Source organism: Papio anubis, chromosome 5 (genome assembly GCF_008728515.1).
Source record: "Papio anubis isolate 15944 chromosome 5, Panubis1.0, whole genome shotgun sequence".
Taxonomy (NCBI): domain Eukaryota; kingdom Metazoa; phylum Chordata; class Mammalia; order Primates; family Cercopithecidae; genus Papio; species Papio anubis.
The window spans coordinates 172,465,581-172,480,121 of NC_044980.1; the positions used below are offsets into that span (position 1 = coordinate 172,465,581).

Here is a 14,541-nt window from a genome sequence, read left to right on the forward strand (position 1 = left end):
ATGTGATTCAGCCTTAAAAAAGAAATCTTAAGCATGCTACAACAGGGATGAACCTGGAGGACATCATGCTAAATGAAATAAGCCAGGCACAAAAGGGAAAATACTATATGCTTCCACTTATGTGCATTACCTAGAATAGTTCAATTCAAAAAGTCAAAAGGTAGAATGGTGCTTGCTAGGGGCTGGGAGAGTGGGGACTGAGGAGTTACTGTTTAATGGGTTCAGAGTTTCAATTTTGCAGAATTGAAAAAGTTCTGTGGATGGATGGTGGTGACGGCATAACAATGTGAATGTACTTAATGGTAAATGTTGTTATGTGTGTTTTACCACAATAATATCTCCTGAATCTGACCCCTTCCTACCACCTACACTGCTCCTACCTTTGATGCTGGACTCTATCATCTTGTGCCCTGCTACTGTGGCGGCCTCCAGCCGGCCTCCTTGCTTCTGCTCTTGCCACTCTCTAGTGGCGGCCTCCAGCCAGCCTCCTTGCTTCTGCTCTTGCCACTCTCTAGTCCAGCACTGCCCAAGAGAGATGATGACAGCCACAAATGTAATTGTAAACTTTCTAGTAGCCACACTAAAAAGTCCTAAAATAAATCGAGATTAATTTTAACAATATATTTGACTTAATCTAATACATCCAAAATATTTGCATTTCAACAGGAATCAATTAAAAAATGATGGGAGTGGCCAGGCGTGGTGGTTCACTCCTGTAATCCCAGCACTTCGGGAGGCTGAGGCAGGTGGATCATCGGAGGTCCGGAGTTCGAGACCTATCTGGCCAACATGGCGAAAACCCATCTCTACTAAAAATACAAAATTAGTTGGGCATGGTGGTGGATGCCTGTAATCCCAGCTACTCGGGAGGCTGAGGCAGGAGAATCACTTGAACTTGGGAGGCAAAGGTTGCAGTGAGCCAAAACTGCCCCACTGCACTCCAGCCTGGGTGACAGAGCAAAACGCTGTCTCTCAAAAAAAAAAAAAAAAGGGAGATATTTTATGTTTTTCTTTTCATACTAAGTCTCCAAAACCCACGTATAGTGAACACTTACCGTACATTTCCGCTGGGACCTGCTGGGTTTCCAGTGCTCCATGGCCACACGTGGCTGCTGTACTACATGGGGCACCTCTAATCCACTGTCAACGTGGGCGGCCTCAGTAACCCCATTAACACGTAAACAGGTCCTGTCCTCCTCTGGTCATGACTCTTCACTGGTTTCTCATCTCACCTAGGGTCAAAGCTGCAGCACTCACAGGGTCTACGGGCTTTCGGTGACTTGGCCTTCTGCTACCTCTCTGGTCTCACCGCCTATACCTGGTCAGTCTCCTAAGCCCTGGTCCCAGGAGCCTGTGCCACGCCCAATCCTGTCTCCCAGCTTGCTGTGCTCTCTGCCTCCAACACTCTGCCCCAGACACACTATGGCTGGTTCCTCTGCTTCTTTCAAGTTCCTCCTTCAGTGCTGCCTGATCAGAGAGGTCACCCACAAGGAACAGAGAGAAAATGGAGCCCCCTTCTTTCCTCTGGCACTCCTCATCTCCTCATCCTGCTTTATTTCAACCCATAGCCCTTATCACTGCCTGACATATTGTATGTTTATTTGCTTACTGTCTCCCTCACTGGAATATTAGCTCTAAGTGAACATGCACCCTGTCCAATGTGTTCACTGTTCTACTCCTGGGGCCTAGAATAGCAGCTGGCACCTAATAGGAATGCAATAAAATGTGTTTGCATACATGAAGCTGAGTGCCTGGGAGGGGCCATGAGTGGTGCTTACTCAGCTTTCAGGAAGTGTGGGGCCTCATGGAGGCAGAGGAGGCTTGACCACCCTGTTCACTGCCCCGACACTCAATCCAACTTCACTCTTTCTTGAAATCCCAGATGAAGCCCAACCTCCTCCACACCTTTCTTAGTATCTCCAATCCACACTGATTCCGCCCACCCCTTCCCACCCACTCATCTATGTAGTAATTTATTTAGCATCTATTATTGGGGCGGACAATGTAAAGGCCTGCCTGGGCCAGACCACACACGGTTCTAAAGCACTGAGGACACGTGCACCCACAGCTCCCATGCCTGCTGCCCAATGAGATGGGGCCTGCAGGGCTGGGCACTGATTTTTCCAGAGAAACTGGATCTGTGAATTTATATATGGACTCTTCTAATGGCCAAATGTTTTTGCAAATTCAGACTCAACGACAGCAGCAGCACATCCATCTTGTCACACCAGAAAGCAAGGAATCAAAGACGACCAGTGTTGTGCCCAGGGACTCTCAGGGCCAGCCCAGATGAGTCCCTCTGGCCACATATAGAATAAGCATAGTGATTCCAGTGGAAAGACACATATCAAGTTGCTTAAATCCATATGTTCATAATTACAATAAAAAGTAAGCCAAAAAACTCACTGGTCACACATGGAAGACACTAGAAAACCAACTCATCATTATTTTGACAACTGGAGAGTAAGAAGGAAGAGTAAAAGATGTATTCTGCCTTTCCTCTATGAACCGTGCCTGGGGTCGGCTTCCCTCTTTGGGAGAATTTCAGCTCCCAGATGAAAGGAGGAATGGAATGAGCGTGCCGCTGGCCGCTGGATCCAAGCATATTCTCAATGACAGACAGTAGCATGGAGATGGAGAGGTGGCCGGTCGCCCGACATCCCTTGTTGGAAGTAAACAGCCCCTTGAGCCTGCCCACAGGCAAACTTGCCAGAACCAAAATCAGCTGAGCCCGAATGTGATCATGGCTCTCGGTCTCACTGCTCAACCAACTTAAAGGAAACAGGGGACACAGGAGCTTGCTAAACGCCTGCAGTGGATGCGATCAACAAAATCAGACAATGAGAGACGTTATACAAGTCGCCGATTCCTTCAACAAAATACTGTGGAAGAATAAACAAGAACTAGGTGGAACAGAAGCCCATAGATTAAAGGGATTTAAGAGACCTATCAATCAACAGTGACATGTGTGACTTTTGTGTGTCTCAGTTCAAATAATCAAACCGTGAAAAGTACACGGGGAAGTGTGAATACAGTATTTGATGATATTAAGGAATTACTGTTAAGTTGGCTGGTACGATCGTGATACTGCAGTTCTACCGGCAAGAACTTCAGACTGAAAGCCTGGCAGGGAAGGCCATGAGCACAAAGCCGAAGTATACAGGCCTCCACAGTGTGGCTTTGCTCTCAGCACAGCAGCAGAAAGGACGGCCAGAGAGGGTTCCTCATGGGCACTGGGCCCAGCAGGAGGGAGGAGTATCAGGGTATGTGGCTAGGGGAGCAGAGAGGCTGTGGTGTTGCTGGGCAGTGTGGGTCTGGGCTAGGGGTCTCCTGCCAGCTCCGACACATCAGCCCCTAGGCGGAGGCCCACAGCAGGCACCATGGGGTCAGGCTCCAGCTGGGAGGCTGATGCATGCCCTGGCTCTTCCTGACCCTGTTGCTCCCAAGGGGCTTCTCACCTCTGTGTTAGTGTCCACAACGCTGGCTTTCCTGCTCCCAACGACACTGCCTGGCTGCTTGGATGGCGTTTTCTGGAGGAAGTCAGAGATCCTCTGAACCAAGAAATCACGGTCTTTCAGGTTGGCAAACAAGAATGTCATTTTGCTTTTGGTGCTGATGGACAGGGGGCTGGGCAGCACACTGGAGCTGTCGGCTTTTTCGACAATGGTCACCTGAGAAGGTGGAAGAACTCTTTTTGGTGTCTGCATCTCAGGTCCTGCCGCTGGGCATGCTTTGTGAATGACAGACTGTCATGCAGCTGTCCCCTCCTGGGCACAATGCAGTGAGTGGCCCGACTCCCCTCATATTCTGACTCTGCCACCCGCTGCACATAACCCTGACCAAGCTGCCTGTGCCTGTAAGGTCCTGTTTTTCCTGTCGATGGGGGTGAGCACATTGGCCGTGCAGGGCGGTTCTGAGGATGATGACGTAAAGTGTTCAGCCCAGCTGCTGGCCTTCACTGGCTCTCAGAAGGCTGTCCTAAAGCAGGGCAAGCGGTCCCTTGCTTGCAGGACTGTCCCCTGCACTTGTTCCCAGGGAACACTTTTTGATAGCAGGGGTCCTGGAGCTTGGCTCTGAACCTTTCTGAGGTGTGGAGGGCACAGGACAGGCTTTCAGCGGGCACCTCTGCAGAGCCCAAGGCCTGGCAGGGAGACAGACAAGGGATGCACCAGCTGTGCACAGTCAGCAGGGGTGAGTGCTGGGAAGGGGGAAGGCTGGGTGGCCCCAGGGGAGGCGGCCACTGAGCTAAGACCTGGTCCAGCCAGGTGAGTGCTGGGGAAGAGATGGGCAGGGGCACAGCAGTCACCCTGCAGAGCGGGGTGGGACTGCCTGAGGGAGGAAGAGAAGGCCAGAGAAGCCAGGACAGCATGACTGGGGACGCGGTGGGGTGCACTTTTTTTGTCTGTGTGTGAGCATATACATGGGGTGTGCCGGGGCAGAGGCACACAGAAGGCCTCACAGGTCACAGGAGGCAGGTGGGAGAAGACACTAGAGGACTCTAAGCAGGTTGCCAACATGCTCTGACTGACATTTCAAATTTTGCTGGTTGCTGTGGGAGGATGTGTTGTAAAGGGGCTAAGTGTGTTGGGCCAGGTGTGGTAGCTCTTGCCTGTAATTCCAACACTTTGGAAGGCTGAGGAGGAAGGATTACTTGAATCCAAAAGTTTGAGACCAGCCTGGGCAACAAGACGAACCCCTGTCTCTGTTAAAAATAAAAAATAAAAAAAAAACACAGCTAGGTGTGGTGGCACACATCTGTTGTCCCAGCTACTTGGGAGGTTGAGGTGGGAGAATCACTTAAGCCCGGGAGATCGAGGCTGCAGTGAGCCATGATCACACCACTGCATTCCTGCCTAGGCAAGAGTGAGACCCTGTCTCCAAAAAAAAACAAAAAAACAAAAAAACAAAGCGGAGGTGGGGGTTAAGTGTGGTTAGGGAGTGGCTAAAGCAGATGATGGTGTCTTAGGTGGCAGCCATGGAGAGGAAGGGCTGAGCTCTGCGGGGTGAGCTGGCAAGACATGCTGTAGGTAGGACAGAGGGAGGAGGGAGAGGTTGGAATCTAGGCTGATACGTGGTTTCTACCTGGACAAAGGGTAGAAGAGGGGTCACCTCCCAAGGGAAGTACGGAAGGGCGTGGTTGGGAGTGAAATTCAAGAGCCCACTACACCCACAGCAGAGTGTGCTGCGTGTGCAGGAGCCTGCAGGTGGGAACGTGGAGGAGCGGGTGTGTTGAGGGGTCGGCATTGGCCGCCTCCACCCTGACCAGCTGCAGGGTTCATCACCAGAGCAAACTCAGCCCTCCAGTGTGGGCCAGTCCTGCTCCCCGAGCCCTCCAGTATGGGCCGGTCCTGCTCCCCGAGCCCTCCAGTGTGGGCCGGTCCTGCTCCCCGAGCCCTCCAGTGTGGGTTGGTCCTGCTCCCCGAGCCCTCCAGTGTGGGCTGGTCCTGCTCCCCGAGCCCTCCAGTGTGGGCCGGTCCTGTTCCCCGAGCTCCACCAGGGTTCTACCATCTGAGATGTCAAGGGCCCGGCAAGAGAAATTCAAATGGAGCTTCAGGTGTCAGGAAGACCCCTAGGCCCAGGGGCCAGGTCAGTACAGTGCCCGGGACAGATCCACAGGGCCCTAGTGCTAATAGAATGTGGGGTCCGGGTAACACCTGAGCCTCTCAACCTGGAGCTTTTGGAGCTGTGGCTCTTCTGAGTTCCTTCCCTCTGACTTCTCTTGGGGAAACTGAGGCAACAACTCTCCCACACCTATTCTCAGCTACAGCTATACCTTGAGGGATTTGTGCAAATGGCAGGAAAGTCTTTAAGAATCTCAGCTGGGCGCGGTGGCTCATGTCTGTAATCCCAGCACTTTGGGAGGCCGAGGTGGGCGGATCACAAGGTCAGGAGATCAAGACCATCGTGGCTAACACAGTGAAACCCTGTCTCTACTAAAAATCCAAAAAATTAGCCGGGCATGGTGGCAGATGCCTGTAGTCCCAGCTACTCGGGAGGCTGAGGTAGGAGAATGGCATGAACAGTGAGCAGAGATCACACCACTGCACTCCAGCCTGGGCAACAGAGCGAGACTCCATCTCAAAAATAAATAAATACATAAATAAAAATAAAAGAATCTCACTTGCTTCTTCTTAGAATTCAACAGTCAGTGCCCTGCTTGGCCACAAGGAAAAGGAGTCCTTGGGACCTGTCCTGACTCAGTCTCATGTCTTCTATTTGGGCAAGGTGCCTTATCCTTGCTCCGCACCCCTTCACTGTAGTGCAGGACAGATGGCCTTATTCCCACCAGGGCCACTGTGGAGGCCCAAGAAACCCAAGAAGGAGCAAGTGAGAGCCAATGCCGCCCCACAGGGGAGAGCCGACCTCTCATGGCCTGCTGGAGCCTGAGCCACAGCCAAGGTGGTGTGTCCAGAGAGGACTGGTGAGGTGGCCTCTGAGAATGACATGTGGGACCGGTGCAGGAACAGGGTCCTTTAAGCCCAGCCACAGAGCAGTGCTTTGCCAAAATTCAACTGCAGGGCCCAGAAGGCAAGCCTGACGGAAACTCATGCAAGTACCCGGGAGGGCAAGCAGTGTGCCCCCACCATGTCACCTGCCTCCCCCACAGGGCAGGTGCTTGTGGAGGGGCTCACTTGGCCTACATCCTCCACCTGTCCCATCACTGAGTGACATGTGGCTGTCTGGGCTAGGGCCTCCTCCCAGATGCCCCCCAGTAAGCCAGGGCAGAGCAGGACAGGCTGGTCCCTGAGCTGACTGACCCCTCAGGGATAGAAAGGCCCTGGCCTCTCAATTAGCGGATGCTGACCTCCCTCAGGGGTATGATGAGGTGGCACGCGTCCTCCTCCTTGCTGGCGAAGCAGATGTAGTTGTTGGAGATGAACATCTGGCCAGGGATGTGCAGCTTGTTGAACGGTGTCCACAGGGTGCAGCTCGTGTGGCCGTCCAGCCGCTCATCCCTGGGTAGCCGGAACGTGGCTCGGTAGCACTCATTCTTGGCTCGGGCGTCCAGGTCTCTGGGGAAACAAGGTGGGAGGACAGGAGGAAAGGGGACAAAGTCAGGACCAGCACACTCTCAAGGAAGCCTGGGGCCTCCCCAGGCCTGTTTCCACATCAGATTCAGGATCCCTGGGGCTCTCCCTGGAGGAAGTCCTGCTCAGGGACCTGAGAGTTCAATAGAAGATGCACGCTGAGTCACCAGGCAGAAGGTGGGACAGTCACACAACCACCGGAGAAGTGGCCAGCAAGCAATGTGTCCTGAGACTGCTTTGAAAAGGACACCTAGACGCTGGCCTGGGCAATGTGCAACCCATCCCTCGGTACTGAAGGGCAGGCAGAGCCCAGAGCGTCTGCACTGGTCCCACTCAAATGGACGGCTCTGGGCAGCTCTTCCACCCTGGGCAGGCCTAACCCCAGGTTTCACCTTGAAGCCTGGGTGAGGAGCTCCCCACAGGGAGGTGTGGAGCTAAAACTAAAGCATGCGGCTGCTAACAGACGCGCACACCTGTGTATCTCATGGCTGTGACAGTGGCCTGGCCCAGGGCCCCACCCCTTCGGTGGCTCTGTTCACATAAACTCTCCCAGCCCCAAAGGGAGCCTCCTGCCTGGCCTGGGCTGCCGTGGCCTAAGCAGGGCCTGGCTGCACCCTCGCCGGCAGTGCCAGCATGGCCATGCTCCACCTCTACTGTTCTTTCCAAAAGGTCCCACGGCCAACCAGCACCCACACCCTAAGGGCAACATGCTGGCACAATCTTCTGCTTCTGGGGGTGGACCCCAGAGTTTGGGCCTAGACCATAGTCTGTGGGTGCAATGCAGGAAATGGCCTGGTTGGAATGAGGTTGCTGAACACATGGGTGTGAATCTGGCTGTGCTCAGGTTGGCTGTGGGACCCAGGGAACCTCAGAGATCTTGGCCAGCCTCTTGAGTTTCCCATAAGCTACAACCTAGAAGCTCAAACATAAGCAGCCCGGGAGGGCCGGCTGCTATGATGCGTTCCTATCCATCAGTCCTCTGGACAAGGCAGCAGGGACTCAGACCCACACGTGGCCCAGCTCCTTGGCTGGCTTCAGACCCAGAGGTCTGCTTCCACATCAAACTCAGGACCCCTGGGGTCCCATGGCTGGGAGGGTCCTCTGGCCAGAGTCTCGGGATATACAGGAGAGTTATCAATCACGGTGGGACGGAGGCCGTGCACTTGAGCCCAGATTCACCAAAGCCTTTCTGGGGGCGTCAGAGCACCCCAGCTGAGGTGGCTAGATCCTGGCTCCACTGCTCACTGAGGACTTCAGGCAACTTACTTGACCTCTCCGTGCCTCAGCTTCCTTGTCTGATACCTAGGATGATAAGAGACCCTTCCCATCGTAGGGCCAAGAGGAGTAAAGTGTGAAAAGCCTCCTCCCCGTTAGTGGTCAGGACATCACTGCTATCTCCTGCTGCCTCTCCACACGGTACTGCAATGATCTGTTTACCTGGCTTCCCTCCCAAGTGGGGAACCCATGAGGGGTAAATGTGGACACCCTCTCCAGGTCTACACACTTGGACCAGGCAGGTCCCAGCCAAGGTCAGCAAACCTGGCTCACATGAGCCCACCCCAGCCCTGGAGGGTAACGCACCGCTTCAGGGCTGAGATGTTCCTGTGTGGCCGGACAGGCCTGGGCAGGACCTTGTCCTCCAGGAAGCCCTCACTGTCCAGCAGCTGCCGCATGGCCAGGTTGGCCAACTGCTCCATGAGCTTGAAGGTCTCGCCGATGTTGAGGAACATGGAGAAGAAGAGCTCCTGGTCGCGAGTGTCCACACGGATGCTCTCGGGGAAGAGCAGGGTGGCGTTCTTCTCCAGACGCGTTATGTCCACCCACTGCACCACGAGGCTCACTGTGCCCGCAGGGACAGACACACCGCGGGTCAGGGCCTGGCAGGGTGAGGCTCCTGATGCCCATCTGTACCCCAGACCCACCCTAGGGAACTGCTCTCTGGGGGCAGCACTTCCTGCATGCCCAGGCCTGGCTGGGCTGGGTCATGCCCTCCATGTGGAGGGACCAGGCCACTGAAGTGTCCACTGCCTTTCAGACCAACCACACACAGTGTCTGCCCCACCAGTGGCTGAAGGGGAAAGGAACGAATGTGCGGAGGTGAACCACCAAGACCCACCCCGCAGCTCCCCTAAGTGGGAGCGCACTGATGTGTGAACAGTCACAGCACAGCATGGCCAACACAGAGCAGGACCCAGCCCCTGCTGACGGGAGGTGACTGGCCACCTGGTTGTGACAGGTAAGTGGCAAGGGCAGGAGGGGGCACAGGGAGGCTGTGGGCTGAGGGAGACGAGGAGGGAGGAGGGCGTGGTGGGCTTGGGGATGGCTAAGACCTTGGGGGCTCTTTCTGGAGCTGCTGGGGAACCAGGCTCGCATCCTGTGGCCGGGGTGTCTGCAGAGAGGGACCTGCAGCAGATGAGGGCTGTGGCACACACCCAAGGCACTGCATGGCATGGAATCCCAGGAATTCGGGGCAGACGTGTGCCCGAATACACCAGCTCAGCAGAAGAGGGCAGGGCAGGCATGTGGAGTCACCATGTGGAGAACCCTACTAGCGAGGGGTGGGCACGGTAAAAGCCGGCTGGGAGCAGGTGGACGCCTGGCCAAGGCTGGACAGTCCCACCCTGGGCTGCGAAGGTGGCATTTGGGCTTCAGGGAGATCCCTCTGGTGGCCATGTGGGGATGGAGAATCTGGAGGCTGAGGGCAGGGAGGGGCTGAGGGTGTGGGGGCTGGGGCACACTGAGGGGCTGGCTCACCTTCCTTCCCCAGCAGGAAGGAGTAGAAGCACAGGTGGTTGACGGTCAGGTACAGCCAGCCCTGCCGGGGCACGCGGCCCTTCCAGTAGCTGCAGGAGTAGTAATTCACCAGCTTCTCGCCCTCAGGCATCCCAAACTGCTTCCGCATCTTCAGCTCGGCCTCCTTGAACTTCCCGGGGTCCTCGTCTCCCTGGGGCTGCAGGTTCTTGTTCTCTTCTGCGATGATGCCCTGGAGGAAGACGAGGACTAGGGCTTGCCCTGCACAGTCCTGGACAGGTCACAGCGTGGAGCAGAGAGGCCCAGGGAACCCAGGACTCATGGACCTTGGTCTAAGGGCTACAGGCACAGGTGGGAGCAGTCAGCGGCTCTTGCTGGGTTGCAGTCAAGGCACATGGATGACGGATGCTGCCTGTGTGACTCTCCAGATAAAGCTCCTGCAACTCCCTGAACTACTGTCATCACCAGCTGTGAGCAGAGACTTAAAAAAAAAATTAAGACAGGGTCTCACTGTCACCCAAGCTGGAGTGCAGCCTCAACCCAACAGCTGAAGCCATCCTCCTGCTTCAATTCTAAATATTTTCTAATTTCCATTTCTTCCTTGGCCTATGAGTCATTTAGAGTTTTTTCTGCTGATGTGTTTTTTGGGCCTGGCATATAGGAGGCAGTGAATAATGCCACAACTACTATTATTATCACCGCCCAATTGCTCACCAGAGAGTAAAGGTTTGTTTCTACTCTCTCCACCTGTTTTCCTGGAGACAGAGGCGAGGTCTCAACTTGAACCCCTAAGTGCACCGAAAAGAGCTGAGAAACTTGGTAATGTCTGTCCAGGCATGGGAAGTTCTGGTATCAGGAATTCACAAGGGCCTGCCCACAGCAACTTTGTACCACACGGCTTTGACCTAGTAAGAGCCTTCCCATGACTCTAACTTAAGGAAATAACCTAACAGAAAGAACAAGACATATACATTCAGGCCAGGTGCGGTGACTGACGCCTGTAACCCCAGAACTTTGGCAGGCCAAGGTGGGTGGATCACTTGAGGTCAGGAGTTTGAGACCAGCCTGGCCAACATGGCAAAATCCCATCTCTACTCCTTTTTCTCTTTTGAGACGGAGTCTCACTCTGTCGCCAGGCTGGAGGGCAATGGCACGATCTTGGCTCACTGCAAGCTCTGCCTCGGGTTCACACCATTCTCCTGCCTCAGCCTCCTGAGTAGCTGGAACTACAGGCACCCGCCACCACGCCTGGCTAGTTTTTTTGGTATTTTTAGTAGAGACAGGGTTTCACTGTGTTAGCCAGGATGGTCTCAATCTCCTGACCTTGTGATCCACCGCCTCAGCCTCCCAAAGTGCTGGGATTACAGGCATGGCGCCCGGCCTTTTTTTTCTTTCTGACAAGGAGTCTCGCTCTGTCGCCCAGGCTGGAGTGTAGTGGTGCGATCTCAGCTTACTGAAACCTGTACCTCCTGGGTTCAAGCAATTCTCCTGTCTCAGCCTCTTGAGTAGCTGGGATTACAGGCATTAGCCACGGCGGCCTTATTTTTTCTTTCTGACAAGGGAGTCTGGCTCTGTCACCCAGGCTGGAGTGTAGTGGTGCGATCTCAGCTTACTGAAACCTGTACCTCCTGGGTTCAAGCAATTCTCTTGTCTCAGCCTCTTGAGTAGCTGGGATTACAGAAGCATGCGCCACCATGCCTGGCTAATTTTTGTTTTTTTTTGAGGCCAGTCTCGGCTCTGTCGCCAGGCTGGAGTGCAGTGGCCGGATCTCCAGCTCACTGCAAGCTCCGCCTCCTGGAGTTCACGCCATTCTCCTGCCTCAGCCTCCCGAGTAGCCCGGGGACTACAGGCACCCGCCACTTAGCCCGGCTATTTTTGTATTTTTAGTAGAGGCGGGGTTTCACCGTGTTAGCCAGGATAGTCTTGAATCTCCTGACCTTGTGATCCACCCGTCGGCCTCCCAAAGTGCTGGGATTACAGGCTTGAGCCACCGTGCCCGGCCTAATTTTTGTATTTTTAGTAGAGATGAGGTTTTACGGTGCCACGTTGGCCAGGTTGCTCGAACTCCTGACCTCAGATGATCTGCCTGCCTTGGCCTCCCAAAGCGCTGGGATTACAGGTGTAAGCCACTGTACCCGACCACCCGCCCCGTCTCTACTAAAAATACATAAATTAGCTGAGCATGGTGGTGCGTGCCTGTAATCCCAGCTACTTGGGAGGCTGAGGCAGGAGATTCATTTGAACCTAGGGGGTAGAGGTTGCAGTGTGCTGAGATTGTGCCACTGTACTCCTTCCTAGGTAACAGAGTGAGACTCTGGCTCAAAAAAAAAAAAGACACATACATTCAGATAAATGCTCATTATCCTGTTAATTATCCCCAAAGAGGAAACAACCTAGAGATCACCATGAGTTTTTACACACTGCTACAATTTTCATAACCATTGTTTTGATGGCAGCAAAATACTGCACTAAGTATAGCATGGGCTTTTTGAGGCCGGGTCTGGCTCTGTCGCCAAACTGGAGGTGCAGTAGGCGGGAACCAGCTCACTGCAAGCTCCGCCTTTCAGGTTCCTGCCGTTCTCCTGCCTCGGCCCGCCGAGCAGCTGGGACTACAGGCCACGCCACCTCACCCAGCTAGTTTTGTATTTTTTAGTTGAAGCGGAGTTTCACGGGTTAACCAGGATGGTCGATCTCCTGACCTCGTGATCCGCCGATCTCGGCGCAAGTGCTGGGATTACAGGCTTGAGCCGCACCAGCCGGCCAGCATATATGACTTAACAAGTCCCCTGAACATGCAGCACTTAGCTGGTGTATGTACAGTCGGCACTGTATTCTCATGTTTGCGGAAGAGAACAGCTGCTTTCCTCCCTTATCATGGGACCGGGAGGCACTGTTTCCAGTTTTTCTGCTAATACACACAGTCTGGTGGGAGACATATTAAACTGTGTGTTTATATATATAACATATATATGTGTATACATGTATTATTTATACATACATGCATATGCAAATATATACATATATATTTTTTACAGACAAGGTCTCGCTATGTTGGCCAGGCTGGTCTCAAACTCCTGGGCTCAAAGGATCCTCCTGCCTTGCCTCCTAAAGTGCTGGGATTACAGGTGTGAGCCACTGCACCTGGCCCTTGAAACTGTATATTCTGCATATATGAATATACTGTAGGGGAAACTCCAAGGATTGGAATTTTGGGGTAAAGGGCATGTGCCTTTTAAAATAACGTTAGTTTTATAATAAAAAATAACTCAAAATATCCTATTGTTTCCTGCATCTCCTCTGGCAAACAGAACTGTCTATCTGCACACACTTTCCAAGGCACCTAGGTAGGAATGGAAACCCCGCACTAGGCTTCAGTAGCCTCCAGTGCCCAGCCAGAGTAAGAAGGGGTTTTCCTGGGTCATGAGTTCCTCTGCCCCTCTCAACTCCAAGAGAAAGAGCACTGACACTTCAGTCTCCACCTTTGTAAAATGAGGATGCACCCTACATCGTGAAGATTAAATAGGATAATACACGAGAACACTGCCGGCCAGGGAAGGGTGAGAACAGGGAGTGGCGAGTAAACCTTACGTGTATCTTGCCCTTGACGAAGGTGGTGATATCTTCCTCACTGTCGAAGATGGACAGTGTCTGGAGCAAGTTATTTTCCAGCCATTCCCAGTGTTTTGTGATCTCTTTGCGGGAAGAACCTAGAAGAGGTTGGTGAAGTAAAAGAAAAATCATAAATTCCCCGGGTCCTAAACACACATTCAAAGAAGCGAGATGAAAGTGGGCAACCTAATTAGCTAAATCCAAGTGACGAGAATCTTCAAGCTGCTTCCTCCTTTCCCTCTTAAACTGATGAATATGTGCATGAAGAAAGTAATGAATGGTCCTGGTAAAAAACAAAAAATTAAACGTCCAGGCTGAATCACAGTTGTGTCAGTGAACATTTCCACCTGTCCCTGAAGCCAACAGGGAGAGTCACTAAGTCTCCTATGTGTCCTAGAAAAAGTCTATGTGCCTGCAAGCTTGCTAACTTATACTTTCCCTCAAGTTGAAAGAACTTAATGTGGCCTTTGCTATGTATGTGACTAATCAGACACAGCCATACTTTGTATAAATGAGTCCAGCTCTTTCCTGAGAATCTAGGTATCCACAGATAGCAGCTGGAGCTTCCTACAAGACTCCAGGTCCCTGGCTAGCTAGGCTCCTGCTGGGCAGACAAGTAGCTACTGTCCCTCTCTTCAGTTTCTCCTGGCCACCTTCTTACCTAGTGTCTGCCCCACCTAGGAGGGAGGGGGGTCTCTGTCCTCCATAGGCCCGATGGAAATTTTTAAAAATGTAGAGAAAATCTGGGTGCTGTGGCTCAGGCCTGTAATCCCAGCACTTTGGGAGGCTGAGGCAGGAGGATCATTTGAGCCCAGGAGTTCGAGACCAGCCTGGGCAGCATGGCGAAACCAAAAATACAAAAAAAAATTAGCTGGGCATAGTGGCACGTGTCTGTGGTCCCATCCACTCACGATGCTGAGGTGGGAGGATTGTTTGAGCCTGGGAGGCGGAGGCTGCAGTGCAGCCTGAGTGACAAAGTGAGATCTCGTCTCAAAAAAAACAACACACAAAACAAAAATGTAGAGAAGGCAGCACGATGCCACTTTTAAAGGCCGGAAGAACTGTTTGCTCCCATCAAAGAATTGGGGAAGAAGCCCCAAGGGGAAGCGCAAAGAGATGAGGGGAGATCTCTGCCGAGCCTGGCTCCCCCATC

The 14,541-nt window shown here is 53.1% G+C and overlaps 1 protein-coding gene across 4 annotated transcripts in view; it reads right to left on the minus strand.

Moving 5' to 3' along the window:
- Positions 1-14,541, minus strand: part of TBC1D9B (TBC1 domain family member 9B) — a 42,962-nt gene that overhangs the window by 24,341 nt on the left and 4,080 nt on the right. For all 4 annotated transcript variants that reach the window (XM_021940256.2, XM_021940254.2, XM_003900633.4 and 1 more), the window contains exons 3-7: positions 13,368-13,486; positions 9,783-10,011; positions 8,610-8,868; positions 6,806-7,013; positions 3,459-3,671 (exon numbers count right to left, since the gene is read on the minus strand). In XM_021940256.2, the coding sequence (XP_021795948.1) occupies positions 3,459-3,671; positions 6,806-7,013; positions 8,610-8,868; positions 9,783-10,011; positions 13,368-13,486 (1,028 nt within the window). The remainder of the gene's footprint in view (positions 1-3,458; positions 3,672-6,805; positions 7,014-8,609; positions 8,869-9,782; positions 10,012-13,367; positions 13,487-14,541) is intronic.